The sequence below is a fragment of the Branchiostoma belcheri genome, unplaced genomic scaffold (assembly GCF_001625305.1).
Source record: "Branchiostoma belcheri isolate BF01 breed outbred unplaced genomic scaffold, Haploidv18h27 scaffold251, whole genome shotgun sequence".
Lineage (NCBI taxonomy): Eukaryota > Metazoa > Chordata > Leptocardii > Amphioxiformes > Branchiostomatidae > Branchiostoma > Branchiostoma belcheri.
Genome location: NW_017803856.1, coordinates 19407 through 35800, shown reverse-complemented (window position 1 = coordinate 35800; position 16394 = coordinate 19407). Strand labels below are relative to the sequence as shown.

The following is a 16394-nucleotide window of genomic DNA, read 5'->3' as shown; positions in this document are numbered from 1 at the left end:
TAACTGCAACTCACATGAAGAAACTCTGGACACTGGAAGACTTCAGCATAGTATTCACAAACTGCTTGCTTCCTAAAAATGCAAAAGCTCTGTTTACATATATTATGAGGCACGTATATCCCATTGTATTTACAGTGTATTTCCATTTCAGAAGTATGTATACTTCTGGAATCCACGTATCAAAATAGGGTATAGATAATGATGGGTTGATTCTGAAATGTATATTCTTTGACATGCTTCTGTTTTTTGTCGCAACTACAAAATACATTAAAACTCATGGCACTAACGATAAGGGAGGTAGTACGTACATTGCTCCATCGCTTCTGTTAGTGTCTTTAGACCACACCTACTTAATTTTATGGATGACATCCGCACGCGCATTGATTTTCGCCTGTCACCCTTAAAAAAAAAGATCACCTCCACCGAGGCTTTGGCCTAGCTCTTAGGCCTGGGTAGTCCATGGTAGTTAGCGACAAAACGGAGCCGAGCGCCCAGGCTATCGAATTCGAATTCGAAGCTCCACGACTCAAGAACCCAGTACATAAGTACAGTACCGATTCATAAATGCCGCAAAAAGCCAGCATGTGCCGTCTTGTCGTATACGTCGCTAAGTACTGTCGCGAATTCACAATACCAGCTTTGTATTCCTGTGGTTTAGTAGCGTTTTTATTTTTGGCCGGAATTTTTTCATTCGCCCGCGCGCACTAGTTTGGGGGTCTTCAGAGGACGTCATCCATACAATTAAATCGGTGTGGCCTTACTATTAGCTGTCTTGTTCTTCACATTGTTTTTTTTTTCATCAACAAAAGACAAAGACCAATGACATTATAGCGTTTAACTCCAGTTACACATTTTTTAACGCAAAATACAACAAAACAAACAATATTATATACTGGCGTTATATGTATAGCCACCCCATTCAAGTATTCAATGTTTCAATTCACTAGTAGTTGCAATTTGAACTTAGTCTAGAATGGTAAAATTTGCAAAGCAAATGCACAATGTTTACCTTCACATGGTCTAGCTATAGCCCCAAGAAACTACAGCACTGTTTATTCTTACTCAAAGCCAAATACATTACGTATGATAAAGTTTCTCTGGTTCAGGTCTTTGACTTCAGCAAAGACAATATGTTTTCCTTCTACGAACTTCAAGGTAAACATAAGTAACTAAACAAGTACCTTTCTTCGGGGGACATCTCGCATACATCTCTGGCATGTCCGGCTAGGATGAACCCCGTGATTGCAGGATGGCTGCCGTCTGGTTTGGTGTCGTCTACACAGTAACTGACCGGTCCTATGTCAGATAATGCTTCTCCGGAAAAGCCTGTGATGCACAAAGGCAATTCAATTATTAAAGGGTAGGCATCAAACTCACCTCTACCGTCGAACGCCTTGTACACCAGCGACCTACGGCTTCTCACCTACTCCAAGTATCAGCAGACCACGACCTTGACATTAACAAGCAACTTCTAGATGCACTCCACATGTACATTGCATCTACCAAAAGATTTACTTCCAGCTGAGCCACTGTTTCTTTTTAACAGATATGTTTAGCCCTAGTGTTTATCGATTTAGTTTTAGTTACCCTAGTATTTCTTACATCTAATTTTTTATTGTAAATTGATCGACAATGTACTTATGTATTAACTAGAATTCCGAGATCTCATACCTCCATGGAATATGATCTTGATATGTAAATGTAAATTTCTTCTTTAATTGTGCAAATGACATCTGCATTAACATGATATATGCATCGTGATGTATGTTAACTTTTGATTAACTTACAGATGTCCCAAGTATGACATCATTCTCATCATTCACCATTACGAAATCATAGAATTTTCGCATTAATTATGCAAATTAGGTCACCATTTGCATAATTAGTATCTGTTGAAGTTCCGCCTGCCATAGGTTACATACATTACATGTATGTAAGTAGTATAATGTAACACTGTAATTATAGAATTTCCTCATTAATTATGCAAATAATGTCCTCATTTGCATAATTTGCATTTGATTATGTACATCTCTCTCTCAGCTACCTACACACCAAAATTAATGAAAATATGTTTTTCCTGTCCTGTCCAGAACAAGCCGCTAGGGGCCCAAACTCATATGACTTCTTTCCAAGCACGAGAGCTACCTTCCATCAAACTTTCATGACTCTAGCATGTCCAGATCGCGAGATATCAAAACGGAAGTTGCGCTGCAGTACCAAGGGAAGCCACTACGGGGACCAAAATCTAATCATTTCTAGTTTTGGTCACACCCTACAAACACACTAAGTACGAAACCAATCCATCCAGGCGTTCTTGAGTTATCTTGTTGACCAACAGACAGACGGACAGACGGACAGATAAACGCAACTGAAAATATAACCTCCATGACACATTTTATGGAGGTAATTATAACCTCCATGACACATTTAATGGAGGTAATAAATGCGTGTTTGTCTTGTATATTGCGGCAAACTAGACAGAGAAAGCTAGGTCCCGCAATTGTATATGTCGTAAAATTTAAACTGAAACTGAAACTGTTTATTCACATTGATTGGCAGCCAATATGCATTGCTTGGCTGAATTGCACAAGTGATTACATGATCGATGATGTATGTGTCTATTGTGTATATTTACCTTCGCCAAGAAGGTTATGTTTTCAGGGGCGTTCGTGTATGAGTGTGTGTGTGTGTGTGTGTGTGTGTGTGTGTGTGTGTCTGTCTGTCTGTAAACACGTTAACTTGAGAAGGCCTTGATGGATTGTCTTGATACTTGGTAGGTGGGTAGGTCTTGATGAGACCTCAAAATGATTAGATTTTGGACCCCCTAGCGGCTTGTTGTGGTACTGCAGCTGAACTTCCGGTTTTGATATCTCATGATCTAGACATGCTGGGGTGACGAAGTTTGGATGGTAGGTAGCTATTTTGCTGGGGAAGAAGTGACGTGAGTTTGGGCCCCCTAGTGGCTTGCTCTGGAACTGCAGGGATATATGCTTGAAAATATTCAAAAGTGGATAACTCAAGAACCGGTTGACGGATCGTCGTGATTTTTGGTATGTAGGTAGCTTACGTGATGCTTAATATAATTATGTGACAATTTTGCAAATATGGATGTAATTTGCATAATTTATGGGGAAATTCTATAAATCAGCTGCATTCCATGATAAGCTTGTGACATTGGTAATTGACGAGAGAAACACAGGCAGATATTGATTATGTTAATAATGACTTAATTTGCATAATTAATGAGAAAATTTTATAATTATGTAATGATAACTGCCTGGAATTTCATCCTTTTTGTATTTGAAAGTTAAATTGAGGTGAACATCATTAAACATAATATATTCAAATCAGGACCTCATTTGCATAATGTATTAGGAAATACTAGAATGCATTGTTTGTTATTATAAGACTGTCTTTTGGTTGAGATTATGATAAAATAATATAATTCATGAAAATTAGGTTCCTATTTGTTAATGTCGCAATATCAGCTATCAGGTGCCTGGCGGCAACATTGTATTGCCATGTTGCAATTCCAAATAAAATAAAAAATAAAAGGGTAGGCCCGACACATAGTCGAATGTGGTCGGCTGGTGTTCGGTGAGGTCGGTTACTGTTCGGCTGAGTCACAGTCGACAGTTTCAATATGTTTAAAACATACGGTCGTGGACAGAAGGTTCAGCCATGTTTGCCTGGTGGTCGGCTATTGTTTGGACGTAGGAGTACGGTAGGACAACAATGTTTGCGGGTTAAATGTGACACAAATTTTAGAGATAATACTATAACATACAATCAAAAATGCATGAAAATCACGCTGCAGTACCGTTTAAAAAAAGCCAATTAAACCATTTTGAACTTGACCTACGTTTCCACTACAGCACATGTACATGTAAGGATAATGGTAGAAATGATAAGTCATACTGCAACATCCTTGGTTAGTTGGTGGTAGGAGGAATGTCCTGAGTGTGTGACAGGGTTGTTTTTTTATCATGTGCTAATGTAAACAATAGCCTGGGTTGTAACACTCCTGGCTAATCATTGGTTTACAGCAAGGTTGCAAAGTTCTAGTTACATGCAGAAGTCCTGGTGGTGGAAAGAAGATGCCGGTGTACTCATGTTTTGAATGACTGGAGGTTGTTGTAAGTGATCCGGCCCACTACGTTGTCTGGAAGACTGTTCCAGATGTCAACTGCGGTATGTATGAAGGTTCTGCCGGTGGCGTGAGTTCTAGCTACCGGTACTGTGAGGGCATGTTTATCAGTAGAGAGACTGCTGCGGGTTGTGCGTCTGATTGTGTAAGGTTGGGGAAGCGATATTTTTCAGGTCTGGTGGGCATGTGGACAGGTGCATTTTTTTAAATTAGTCGAGACAGGGTTTAATTAAGATATACAAAACGATTTGTTGGGAATGTCATGCTGACCTTTCTCCTTCCAAAATGCCGTCCGGTAGTATGTGTTGGTTTTGATGATACATCCCATCGCCATCCTCTGCACCAACTACATCGGAACAAAAACAACATGTTTTCAACATTTTGGTGTTTTTTGTCAATTTAGCTAACCAGGATGCGACGTTTTAGAAAACATTTTCCTGTGATTTTTTAACAGTAGATTATTATTATAGAATTGTAGATGATACCATAATAGTAAACTACGGCAAGAGAAGACCATCATGGTTTACATTAAAAAAAGAGAATGAGGATCATCTAAACAAAATACATGAATAAACAAAGAAGATAAACAAATCACCTGTAATTTCATAGCTGGAAGAGGAGGCTCAAATAGAATTCTGTGCAGAACGGGCAGTGGCACAGAACTGATGACATATTTGGCCTGAAAAACGTTAAAGAGGTAAAGCTATGTTAGCCAAACCGCTCTGATCATTCAGGAAATCGTTACATACTTTCATACATGAAAGGGATATCCGCTACCTGAATGTCAGTCATTAAAGAAAGGTTGCTTAAACAATATTACATGATTTTGTTACATTTGTCAGAAACTTAACCAAGATTTGTCATCAAACACATAACAACAACGGCTTTTTCTGCTCCATCTCAAGACCACGCATAGGCGGACGGTTATTAATAATAGATCAGATACGTTTATTTTGAAATTGTAAAACACTGTAATAGTGTCCCCGCCCCTGAGACGTCGCCAAAAAGAAACAAGTATTTGTATTGTACTAAGATATGTGACACAAAATGACCTACCCTGTACTGTTGCCCGCTGTGGGTGGTTACTATGGCAACTGTATCCTCCTGGTCTATCCTCAAAACAGGACTAGACAGAACAACTCTGTCGCCTAGCAACGCCGCAATCTTCTCACTCACTTGCATGGCACCGCCCACAATTTTCCTCTCCTGTATTAATATAGGGTTAATGACCCGCGCTGAGGTGTACACGGTGTCATAATTCATGGTCGGTTCCTATAACCACGAATAAACAACCGAGTCTGCGAAAAAACGACCATGAATTATGACACTGCATACACAGAAGGAAAGCGGGTCATTAGAATTATTATCACATATACATTATCGTATATGTATGTATACGAGTATCAAACCAACACTCAAGGGGAAACAACTCCTGTGTAAGATGTAAATCTTTTGATCTTGCATTGAAGTCAATCCTCACCACAACAAGCCAATTATTTAAAGCTAAACGTTACAGGTACAAACGGAATTTACCGCTACATTTTACCGCTGAATTTCCTCAACTGTTTCTCGACCGCTATTGTTCAAATCCATCTCTGCGATTGCCCCAAACACTGCTTCTATTTCATCTGACGACAACCCGGCGAGCTCAAGGTGAAATTGCGGTTCTTTTCCATTTGTATGTTAGCAGCAAAAGCAACTTGACCACGGAGAGTCGAGCGGCCCAAATGGCGGCTGTTTTGAAAAGTATCGTCTTTCCTTCAGTCATTCATTCACTCACTCACTCACTCGTTCATTCATTCATTCATTTTACCTGCGCTCCATTAGTGGCGGAGGTAACCCGTCTTTCTCCCTCGCCCAGAAGCCATGTAAAACAGGTAATACAGTAAGGAGATCTCGTGGGCTTCGCAGCAGAATGTGGACTGCACCACACCTTGTATATCACTCCTGGCCATCCTGTAGTTGAAAGATCATAAAAAAGTAGATTAAAAACAAAATCAGAATTACATGTAAAGGAGCTGAAATCATCACCCTTTAAGTGATTTTTATGTTCACATTCGCAGAAGGAAAACATGGTTTTGCTCAATTTTTCCTTTTTTTTCCATCCCAAACAAAGTCAATGACCTGGACCAGACGTGTGTTACCATGGTAACTCTTGCTGTAGCAACACCCTGTGGTGTTAGGTTACATTATGTAGCAGAATAGAGTTTGAGGGCCTGCTCACCATACGTCCATTTATTGTAGTCAGAAGAAACAGCAACACAATTTTAGATTTTTGGACTTTGAGAGTAAGAATGAACAGCGCAGTAGTTTGTTGGGCTGACCATGTGAAGGTAAACAATATTTGCGTTGCAAGTGTTACCTTTCCAGTTACAAGTTACCTTGATTGATATAAGGAGAAATAGGCTTGATTATATAGAGATATCGTGGTGTATAAGAACTGACGTTTTAACGGTGCCTACCTTGTCCAGCACTCATTGTTGATGAACTCCTGAACTGTCATAATGTCCCACTCCTTAGCTCTTGGTGCATTCCATGGAGCAGCAAGGGGGACCTTGTATTGTTTAAGATTCATTGTTATAGTACAATGCTGAACTTCGTTACAAAGCGTACATGCCGGTGATAGATTTGAAGCTCCTTGGTACAAGGGTACACAAGTACATGTATCAAATTTTCAACCACCACTGTCGTCTTCAGCAGGATAAGAAATGACCAACCTTTTCCAAACGTAAACCCGCGAGAGTTACGGATACGTGACTTTAGTCACACGAGACTTTACGGATACGTCTGCAATTTGTCAAACGTGCCAGGTAGTTTATATCGTCCACCGTCTCTGTGAAGTAATGGCTGGATTGCCCGTAACTCTTTTGGGTTTTTAACACAGAAGTGGTAGATCATTTGATAAAGGCATCCAGATGAAGGCGACAGTATTCGATAAAAAATTGGAGCCTTGTGTTCGAATAAAGTTCAGCAATGTACTATTATTACTACAAACACAGATAAACTTCCATAATAATATTCATTACTAATCTATTCAATCTCTGTTGTTAATATTAGACTTTCAAGCATTAAACAACTACGGTAGAGAATACATGTGTATTAACTAATATGAAAATGATGACCTTATTTTGCATAATCAATAGGACATCCTTGTGATATGTCATTCTGAAAGGTTAACATTTAGTAATCTTAGGTAAGAACAGCATATCAAGAATCAAATCACTTAGTATATAAATTAAAGATATGTCCGAACCTGTTGAGCCAAGTTCTGCGTTTTCCGGAAAATGTTGTTGCTGTCTAACATACCGAGTGGGTTGTTCAACTGGGCTAGATACATTCCGGTGTCGCTTGTCGTTTGCCTTACTCCCTTGAGGAATACAAATTGTTGTTAATAACATTGACATCCGTGTTTTTAATATATATACAGATGGGTTTAATAAAAATAATAGTAATTTTTTATCATCGATTTTTCCAGCCTGCATGCTATGAAAGCCAACGACATTAGGAAGCTGGTGGAAACTATGCAGGATATTTTCTCCCTCTCTCGCACATTCTCTCCCTCCCTCCTCTCTCTTCCTCTCTCTCTTCCTCTCTCTCTCTCTCTCTCTCTCTCTCTCTCTCTCTCTCTCTCTCTCTCTATATATATATATATATATATATATATATATACATATATATATACACCAACCAACCTGGTTTTTGAACTCTGAGTTTTAACCAAAACTAAACAGATCTGATAACACTACTTAAAGCGTGCGCATGCGTAATGGGTCCTATTCGTCACTCGGCCTTTAGGCATACTTTAACCCTATTCAGACTGGGCTTTTGTGGGCATGCTCAGACCGGGGGGTGGGGGGCTTTGAGGCTCAACAACCACTTATCGTAGGGCCACCAATTTTTAGAGAATGATGTGGTAATGAAATTAAAAGAACAATTTTTGTGTACTTTTTACGTCATATGACGTCATTACGACGTCATTTATATGATTTTGGGGGGTAACGTCAATTTTTTTTTCCGTAAAACTTTTTATGGAATACAACCAAACTTTAACAAAAAGTGTCTATGATGGAATATTAATGTCTGCTTATACTTATGTTGCCCTTGGCAACCACACTGATGTCAAAATGACGTCATGCATAATTAAGCTGTCGGCCATCTTGGATCGAAAATCTTGAATTTTGAAAATTGCATTTTTTTCAAGATATTGCCTCAAAACGCAACTCAAATGGACTAAAGATGTTCATATGGACATTTTATGTGAAAAAAACACGGAATTGAGACGAAAAATTAGTGAAAAAAACATGGTTACACAACAGCTAATTATATGGTTCGCCATCTTGGATTTTGACCGATGACGTCATCAAATTAGCATAAATTATAAATATTGAATGATAGAAATTATATATAATTATATAAGATGTTATTAATGTTAAAAGGGAAGTTTAATTAAACATAAAACTTAGAAATTTTTTTTTATTTTTGAACCAAAATTACTGATTTTTCCAAAAACTGCCTGTCAGAACCCCGTTGCAAAAAAATCATGAACTCATAAAATTAATATAAGATTGTTCTCAGATATTTTTTAGGAAAAGCCAGCAAATTTGACGGTGTTAGCACAAGCCGTTTAGGCGCTATCTAAGATGAAAGTGGGCGCGGGCCTCAAAAGCCCCCCCCCCGGTCTGAATAGGGTTAAGGTGTGTTTAAGGATAGGATTTCGTGATTCTGGATCATGTCATGTACCTCAAAGTAGAGCACTGCTTTCTCCCCCATATCAACCACGTAGGTTTTCAAGTCCAGTTCTTTTGCCAGGCGTAGGATTCTGTCCTGTGTGGGTCCCACGTACGAACCTCCCAGATCAACATACCCATAACTAGGATCCTTGGGTGGGGAAACAACAAAATTTCAATTCAAAGGTTATTTATCAAACAGTGCAATTGGACCAATGAATCACATTCAATTTACGCCAAAAAGCAGTTACTCTGGATATGACTTTGGGAACTCTCCAAATTTTCCAAAAACAAATCCAATTCCTTAAGTAACTGCTTTTGGCGTATCGTATTACCTGGGTGTCTAACCTTCACCGACGCACATTCAATTTACAGTTGGATTTAAAAAAACAATTCGTTACAAAAGAACTTCATTTTATAGAATAAGACTTAGTAGCTCGTGTAAAACATTGCAATCTAATAAGTTGCAATGATTAAAACCGGTGCAACACTACCAGAATCCCTATTAGTGATGTCTCTCCTTTTCGACGTTTACAACCACTACTGAATAATCTGTGGTGTGTAGCAAAAACAGCCAATCAACGAATTCTTAGAGACTATTTTACTCGATTGAAAATACAAATAGTACATTTATAATAGCAAGAAAGTTTAAATCAACCTCATTGGCAATACATCCGTCACTAGTCACTTGTGAGAGCATTTTCTTTTTTATCACTTTCTTTCCAAATACTTCTTTCTTTCTTGCTGTTGGTTTCGTAGACGTAGATAATTAAACAATAGACCACACTGACCTCTTACGGTCGCCATTTTGAGTGTATTCACGCGAGAGAACATTCTTGGCGTGAACACGCGTGAGTTCACACCAAAGCGAGGCCGCTATCATTTTGGGCATGGAACACTTGTTCTACTCACCCTCTTCGTGTATGTCCTTCCGCCTACCCTGTCCCTGGCCTCCAGAACTCGGACATCCAAACCGGACTCCTGGAGAAGCTTTGCAGCACACAAGCCTAACAAATCATACGAACAAGAATTAGGAGATCTCACACCTCCATGAAATATATGAAATATATAAAGATTTCTGTAATGACGCAGCAAGTGAATTGGGGGCCGGGGAGGGGAGATCTTAGTAGTTGTATTTGAGGGGGTGTGAAAACATTGTACAACCCATTATTCTACTACAACTGCTAATTCCAATAAACAAAACTAGTTTTAATACATCTTACAACAGTATAATGCTATAACAGTATAAAAAAGACAATCCCTTAATAAACAATACAGTAACCCGAATCGCAAAATTCTTTGTATTTAAACAAAAAGAAAAAAATATATTATTTCATTTCATATCTAAAATCACATTCAGATCAGAACACATTATATTTTCTAGAAGAAACAAATTATAGCTACATTTTGGAAAATGGGGGGATATGATACATTCTATGTAGCACTTGTTTTTCTTGCAGTTTATTCGTGCCTGGTTTTAAATTACTCTTTTTAATTTTGGTACTACACTTTACTTTGTTCAACTTATTCATTTACCATTATTGTTTTGGTTTATTTATTTATATCTTACAAAATTGAATTTATTTGTATTGTCATAGTATTACGTATATATACATATATTATCCTTGGCTCCGTGTATCACTTCTGTATCTGTACCTGTTGTGTTTATTTCCTTGTTCTTTTCTCTATGTATGCATATGTACTGTTTACTGTAATGACTGATTTTTAACGATACTGATATGTTCACGGTTTTCACGGTCACTTCTGTACCGTGAACTCATCAAACCGCTAACACTCCGGCCCGAACAGCAATAAATTATTTACGACTTATGTTTTTCATGTAACGATGTTACGTATATTTGATAACAAATGCGCTACTGTTTAGCCTGACTAATCGCGCTCCTGGCGGCCGGACGCCCCGAAGTTGCCGCCCCCCTTGGGGTGGGGGTCATTAACCTTCGGCCGAAAGCTTGACATGTGTATTCACACAGGCTACGCTACTGATGAGTGTCAAAATTATTATAATGCTATAACTGACATTAGAAATCATATTATGAGCCACCGAATCGCGTGTCAAGCCGTGTTCAACTGCGTACAAAAATCTTAGCATTACACAACATGGCACGGCTGTGCATGAGCCATGATGAGGTCGCTTTAATATCCCGATAAAATGCGGCCACATCCACGAATTAATATTTGATCAAAACCTAAATTGCTGGGATCTAAAATGTTACTGGGCTCTCCTTAGCGGGAGTTGTTTATTGTTTTGATTGGTAAAACGCAGGGTAAATACGCTAGAAATTTAGCGTGGGTACACAAAAACCCACGCCGAGGTCCGTACTTCCGGGTAAAGTGCACACCAAAATCACGTCGAAAACGCCAAAAATCCGCATAGAAATATATATTTTCCCGAAAGATTCTCGGAAATCTGCATTTCTTTTATAGAATATCGATGTGTGGTTGTTGAAAAGAGCGTTTAAGCGCTTATATCCAAACAAAGAAAAGTTGTTTACACGCGCCTCAGCTAGCTCAATTCTACCGCCGCCAGCGCCGGCGGCGGACGCAACAACCAATCAGAGAGGTGTGCAATTAGCGCAAAGAAATGCAAAGTAGAGAAGGGGCAATGGGAGGTGAAGCCAGAGCAATTATCACCCACCCATTGCATATTTATGACCTTTCCACCAGCACCTTTGCTCATTTCAAAGTCATCATAATATCATAATGACTACTTCGCTGGGGCTATGTTGGTCAACTTTTAGACTACTGGAGCAGACGAAACCCCTCCATAACGAAAAATAGCTGGAGGGTTTTAACTAAATGGCTGTTAATGGTTCCTCATACCTATCTGACCTACAAAGTATGAGCCGATTTGGCTGACCGCCATCTTCCCACCTCCGCCTGGTTTTCTCGTGCAAGGACTTAAAATGCAATAAAAAACCGCATTCTCCTTTTAGCGAACGCCCACGAACGCCCAGGAATCGTCGCACGAATCTTATTTTTTTGCGTTCCCGACCGAAAACGGTCGCAAACGCAATGTTGTGGGATCGAAGGCTGGGCACTTCAACGGTTCAACGAACGGTTCAACGGGTGGACGGACCATGCATGACAAAGCATTGCTGCTATTCCTACAGTCCTTTTGTGGTCCCATATGCTTGAATCGCTAAAAATGTGCTACAATAATATAAAAAGCTCACACGACAATAAGTCTAACAAAGGTATACATTTTACAATATGATTTCACGTGAAAATGTCGCTGACGCCAGTCATTAACTGACAAAAAAAACACGCACTGTTCGTCTATCCATATATTATGTTAATTACCTGCAGCACCGCCTATGCTCGCCAGGGGACATAATGTGTTAGTATGTGTGAGCGCAAGAAACCGCCTTGGTGTGCGTAATCGCGGATATATCCGGGATCGCTGACCCGCAGTACATGCCCTGTGTGCGGGTCCGGATAACTGTACATGTACAGTATTCGGAATGGCGGTATTCCCGGGACGAAAACATAGCGGCGCTGCAGCGCGACCGGTCAGTCAAACCCTGAAGTCAGTCAAAGACTGTGGAAAAGGCCAGAGGTCCAATAGCATTACATCATCACAATTCCTTGCAGCGTGTCGTGTGCCGAGCTTTCTATTTGTTTTTAGGGTCTTTTCGGCGATAAAGTTCTGATTTTAGTCGCGAAATGTCCGGATTTACGCTGAAATACGTGCTTGGGGACCTTGATAGTTTTAATTTTAGGGAAATTTATCCTTCCCTCGGCGAGGATTCTCCAGAAAGTACCGACGTTGTGGGGAGCACACGGAACAAAATTATCGTCCTGATGGGAATTTTTACTTAGTACGTAGGAGTTTGAGAACTTGGTATCCGCCGCGGAGTCGACAGTGGTCCGCGATTTTGCAAACGAGGTAGACGTAGGAGGCGAGAAGTATGATGCACCTTATTTCAGAGCTCCATAAAGGAGAATACCGTCCTTGTAATATATTAGCGTTTCAGCTAAATAGTCAGTTCAGAACCCAGGGCAGTCTGTAGTCATAAAATTCCCCAGTAGTAATACGGTCTCCATTCCTTTTATTCGATGAAAGTATTTCTATGTTGTCAGAATTTGCCAGGAACTGTATATTCCAAGTGGACGTGATTTTGTGTGTACTTGAGTGAATTGTATTGAAACCATTGTGGAAAATTTGTATTTCATTAAAATAAAATCTAAACTAAACTACCTACATGCCAATAGTAAAAATCCCTTCATACTAACACACAAAATGTATATGTGTATGTAGGGGAGCTAGATTTCAATCAAAGGTCATATCATCACTTCAAAGAAAAAGCACATTTGCTGCATACGATTTTGTTGTGCAAAAATACCACACCAGCAAACGCCTGCTTTTTTAAAAGCACTTGTTTGTGTGGTCATGTCCAGTGTGTGCTCCCGCATGTTCATACCAAGTTTAAAGCGAATCCATCGAGCCGAACTTAAACAAGAAGCCATAGGTTACAATCCTCCATGAAGATTTGTATATTTCAACAAAAACAATCCCAAGGGTCAACGCCAGACCTACTGTGCAGACATTATAATTAGGCAACGGTTAATACAATGAGGGCGCGTCACAAGCATAAAACATAAAAAGACCTAAATCCATTACTGCTCCCAGGGCGTGTAAAGATACTGTGCTTCAAGTTTGAAGTTCATTTTGATTACTCACACACAATCATTGCATTCACATAAAGATCGGACTATCATGGTCGTGTCACTATTAACGAAGACACCGTCTTACCGTGCCTGTTACTTATTAAGCGCGACTGGAACAGGCCAAATTCCAGCGACAGTCGCGGCTAGCACCGCGAGTGTTACTTCCGCCGGTCAGATACCCGGGATATCTACTTGGAGAACCTCTGCTACCAGACAACTGCCTAAACCTACGACCTATTCCACAGGATTGTAAAAGTAGGGATGTTTCTAAAATATGCATTTACTCCAATATCAAAACAGCTATGGTAAAAATAAAAAGACGTGCATCATCCCGGACATAATGCAACACCACATGCCAAATTACACAGAAATGCGACGTACGGAAGAATGCGTTTTGGCTGCGAACATCTTCCAAAAAACTTGCCATCTCTTAACCATGGGCAAAAACATCTGGAACCACTTATCAAAACCACCCCGTATCTGCATGAAGTTCCACCACCCCCCACTGCTATTCCAAACCGCGTTTTTCTGGACCATTCCAATTCGACTCGTAATTGTAGGGGTGCGTCTGCAATATTACATTGACCGCGAAAGCAGCAACGGCAAAGATACACATTCGTGCATCAACACGGGCATGCCCGCAGACGGCGTATAAAATTGCGTGCCGATTACACAAAGAGAAACCAGTGTTTTGACTGCGAACATGAAAAATCAGCCGTTCACAACACTCCGTCCGGAGGTCCTGACCTCCTTCACGGAGTAATAAATCGAAATTTACTGGTTTTTTCTCTTCTTAGCGAACACCCACTTTACTTCCGGGTTCGCAGCGAACGGCTTACGCCCACTACTCCTTGCAAAATATCGGCCCTCGCGCACGCCGGCAAAATCCACCATCACAAACATGTTCATATAGGACACCCCTGAATTTCTGAGAAGTGTCCGTGCTTTACAAGCGTTTAAAGTGCTCATTTATCGGCAAAATATGCGCTGCGCGACCCCGCCGCCTCGGCGTATACATTCCACCTGGTCACGTGGCTTGCGGTCGGGGACTGTTCGATAATTTCATGATCAGCGGGAGGGAGGAAGGGTGGCAGAAAAACGCAATCTACCGCACAAAAACAGCAAACTTTTGTATTTGTAACATCAAACATAAATGATTTCCTTTCTTAAATAATTTATTATAAATAAGCAGCAATATCACAGACACTTTTGATACAGTCGTCAAACCAGGGATTTCACACAACGGTATCACGTTACCTGCAGCACGCACCTTCAAGTCGCCGGCAGTGTCTACTAAGTGACAGGACGACTGGGGAATTTTCTCTTCTCTTGGCTTGGTTTCCGAAGATGACTGGTACTAGAACATGTACTAGAACCGGCAAAAGGGCGCCGGTCAAATACTTATGTTTATTGATTTATTTATTAGCACATAAGTTTTACAAATTATTACAGTTATACAGTTATATTAAATGAAAATATAAATAACAATGAAGAAGTAATGAGAAAGATAATAAACAAGTACAGGGGATTCCACTTATTTGTATTTCTTTTATTTGTATATTTCGGGTATCTGTATAGAATTCTAAAACACCAAACCATTTACCATTGATTTCACATAATTGTAAAAACAATGCATAATGTATAGCGCATTATCGTATATTCCGACGTATCGTATAGAATTTGGTCCGATTCTATCGTATGATATCAAGAAAAAATACGTTAAGAGTCAGCAAGGATCGTATGAAATGTTTGTGTAAAGCCACTAAACCATCAAAATTAACGAAATTGTCTGTTTCGGGCCACAAAGAATGCCGGCAAGCGAGCGGTAGTCGGCGGCTCCGGCGGTAGTCGGAACTACAAAGCACCGCCCGCAAGTGATCGAGCGGCGCGGGAGGGGAGTGGGCACTGCAAAGGAACACGCACGGCTTATGATTGACTATCAAGAGTTTTTGATTTCCTTTGTTGAAGTTTAAGCAGACAACTTACTCTACTCAATAAAAACGGTGTTACCTCTACTACTACTAGTAGTATCTTCTGTCTCATTCTTTTTCTGTCTCATTCTTTTTGAGTTCATGTCCGAGTGCGTCACGTCACAATAAAAAATGTAACAATACGGTGAACCCAAATAAATAGGTTATAGATTGGCTACAAGCAGATGAAAATATAACAAATCAATAAATCAATCAACACGATGGTCAGATTTGGGCCCAAAAGTCCCACTCTGCTACTATGGAGATCGAATCCCCCGAACTCGCGAATCTTGTTCGATATGACGTCATTCGAATAGAGCGGGCGTTCGATCCGGGGTTACCCGCGGTCATTTACAGTAAAGTCGCTACAACCGGCTACTTCAAGCCTTTTTTTTTACTTGGGAACCACGGAACAGAAAAAATCCACCTTTCCACAAATATGAACCGTTTTCAAAATATTACATCTATGCCGTGATTTTATTGTGGATATGTAACATGTAACGAAGCTACTGCCGTCATCGTGGGCGACCTTGAAGGTCAGAATTCTTGTTTACGCTGTTATAAAATCCAGGTCCCCATATCCAAGTGTCATAGCACGCGTGCAAACATGGTATTTTAACCACTCCCAAAAATCGTTCAAATTACCTCATTGAGGGCTTGTTTGGAAGAGCAACGATTTCCGCAGATTTCTGTCTTAGGGATTTTTAAATATGGCCGCGATTATGAATTATCGGTATTTAAAGTTGAAAAACTGCGTTTTTAGCTCTTTTTTTGGCTGTAATTCGAGTTTTAGTTAAAGATTTAAAAAATCCTACGACAGAAAGTTTACCTTTACTGTAATATTTCTAAAAATAAAAAATA

The 16394-nt window shown here is 39.9% G+C and overlaps 1 protein-coding gene across 1 annotated transcript in view; it reads right to left on the bottom strand.

Annotated features, from left to right (window-relative positions):
* Positions 1–11758, bottom strand: part of LOC109471637 (amine oxidase [flavin-containing] B-like) — a 16303-nt gene extending 4545 nt beyond the window's left edge. The window contains exons 1-11 of the mRNA XM_019770976.1: positions 11716–11758; positions 9787–9920; positions 8888–9025; positions 7401–7514; positions 6610–6701; positions 5961–6165; positions 5204–5353; positions 4743–4826; positions 4418–4493; positions 1182–1326; positions 15–72 (exon numbers count right to left, since the gene is read on the bottom strand). Coding sequence (XP_019626535.1) covers positions 15–72; positions 1182–1326; positions 4418–4493; positions 4743–4826; positions 5204–5353; positions 5961–6165; positions 6610–6701; positions 7401–7514; positions 8888–9025; positions 9787–9920; positions 11716–11758 — 1239 coding nt within the window. The remainder of the gene's footprint in view (positions 1–14; positions 73–1181; positions 1327–4417; positions 4494–4742; positions 4827–5203; positions 5354–5960; positions 6166–6609; positions 6702–7400; positions 7515–8887; positions 9026–9786; positions 9921–11715) is intronic.
* Positions 11759–16394: the final 4636 nt, after the last annotated feature.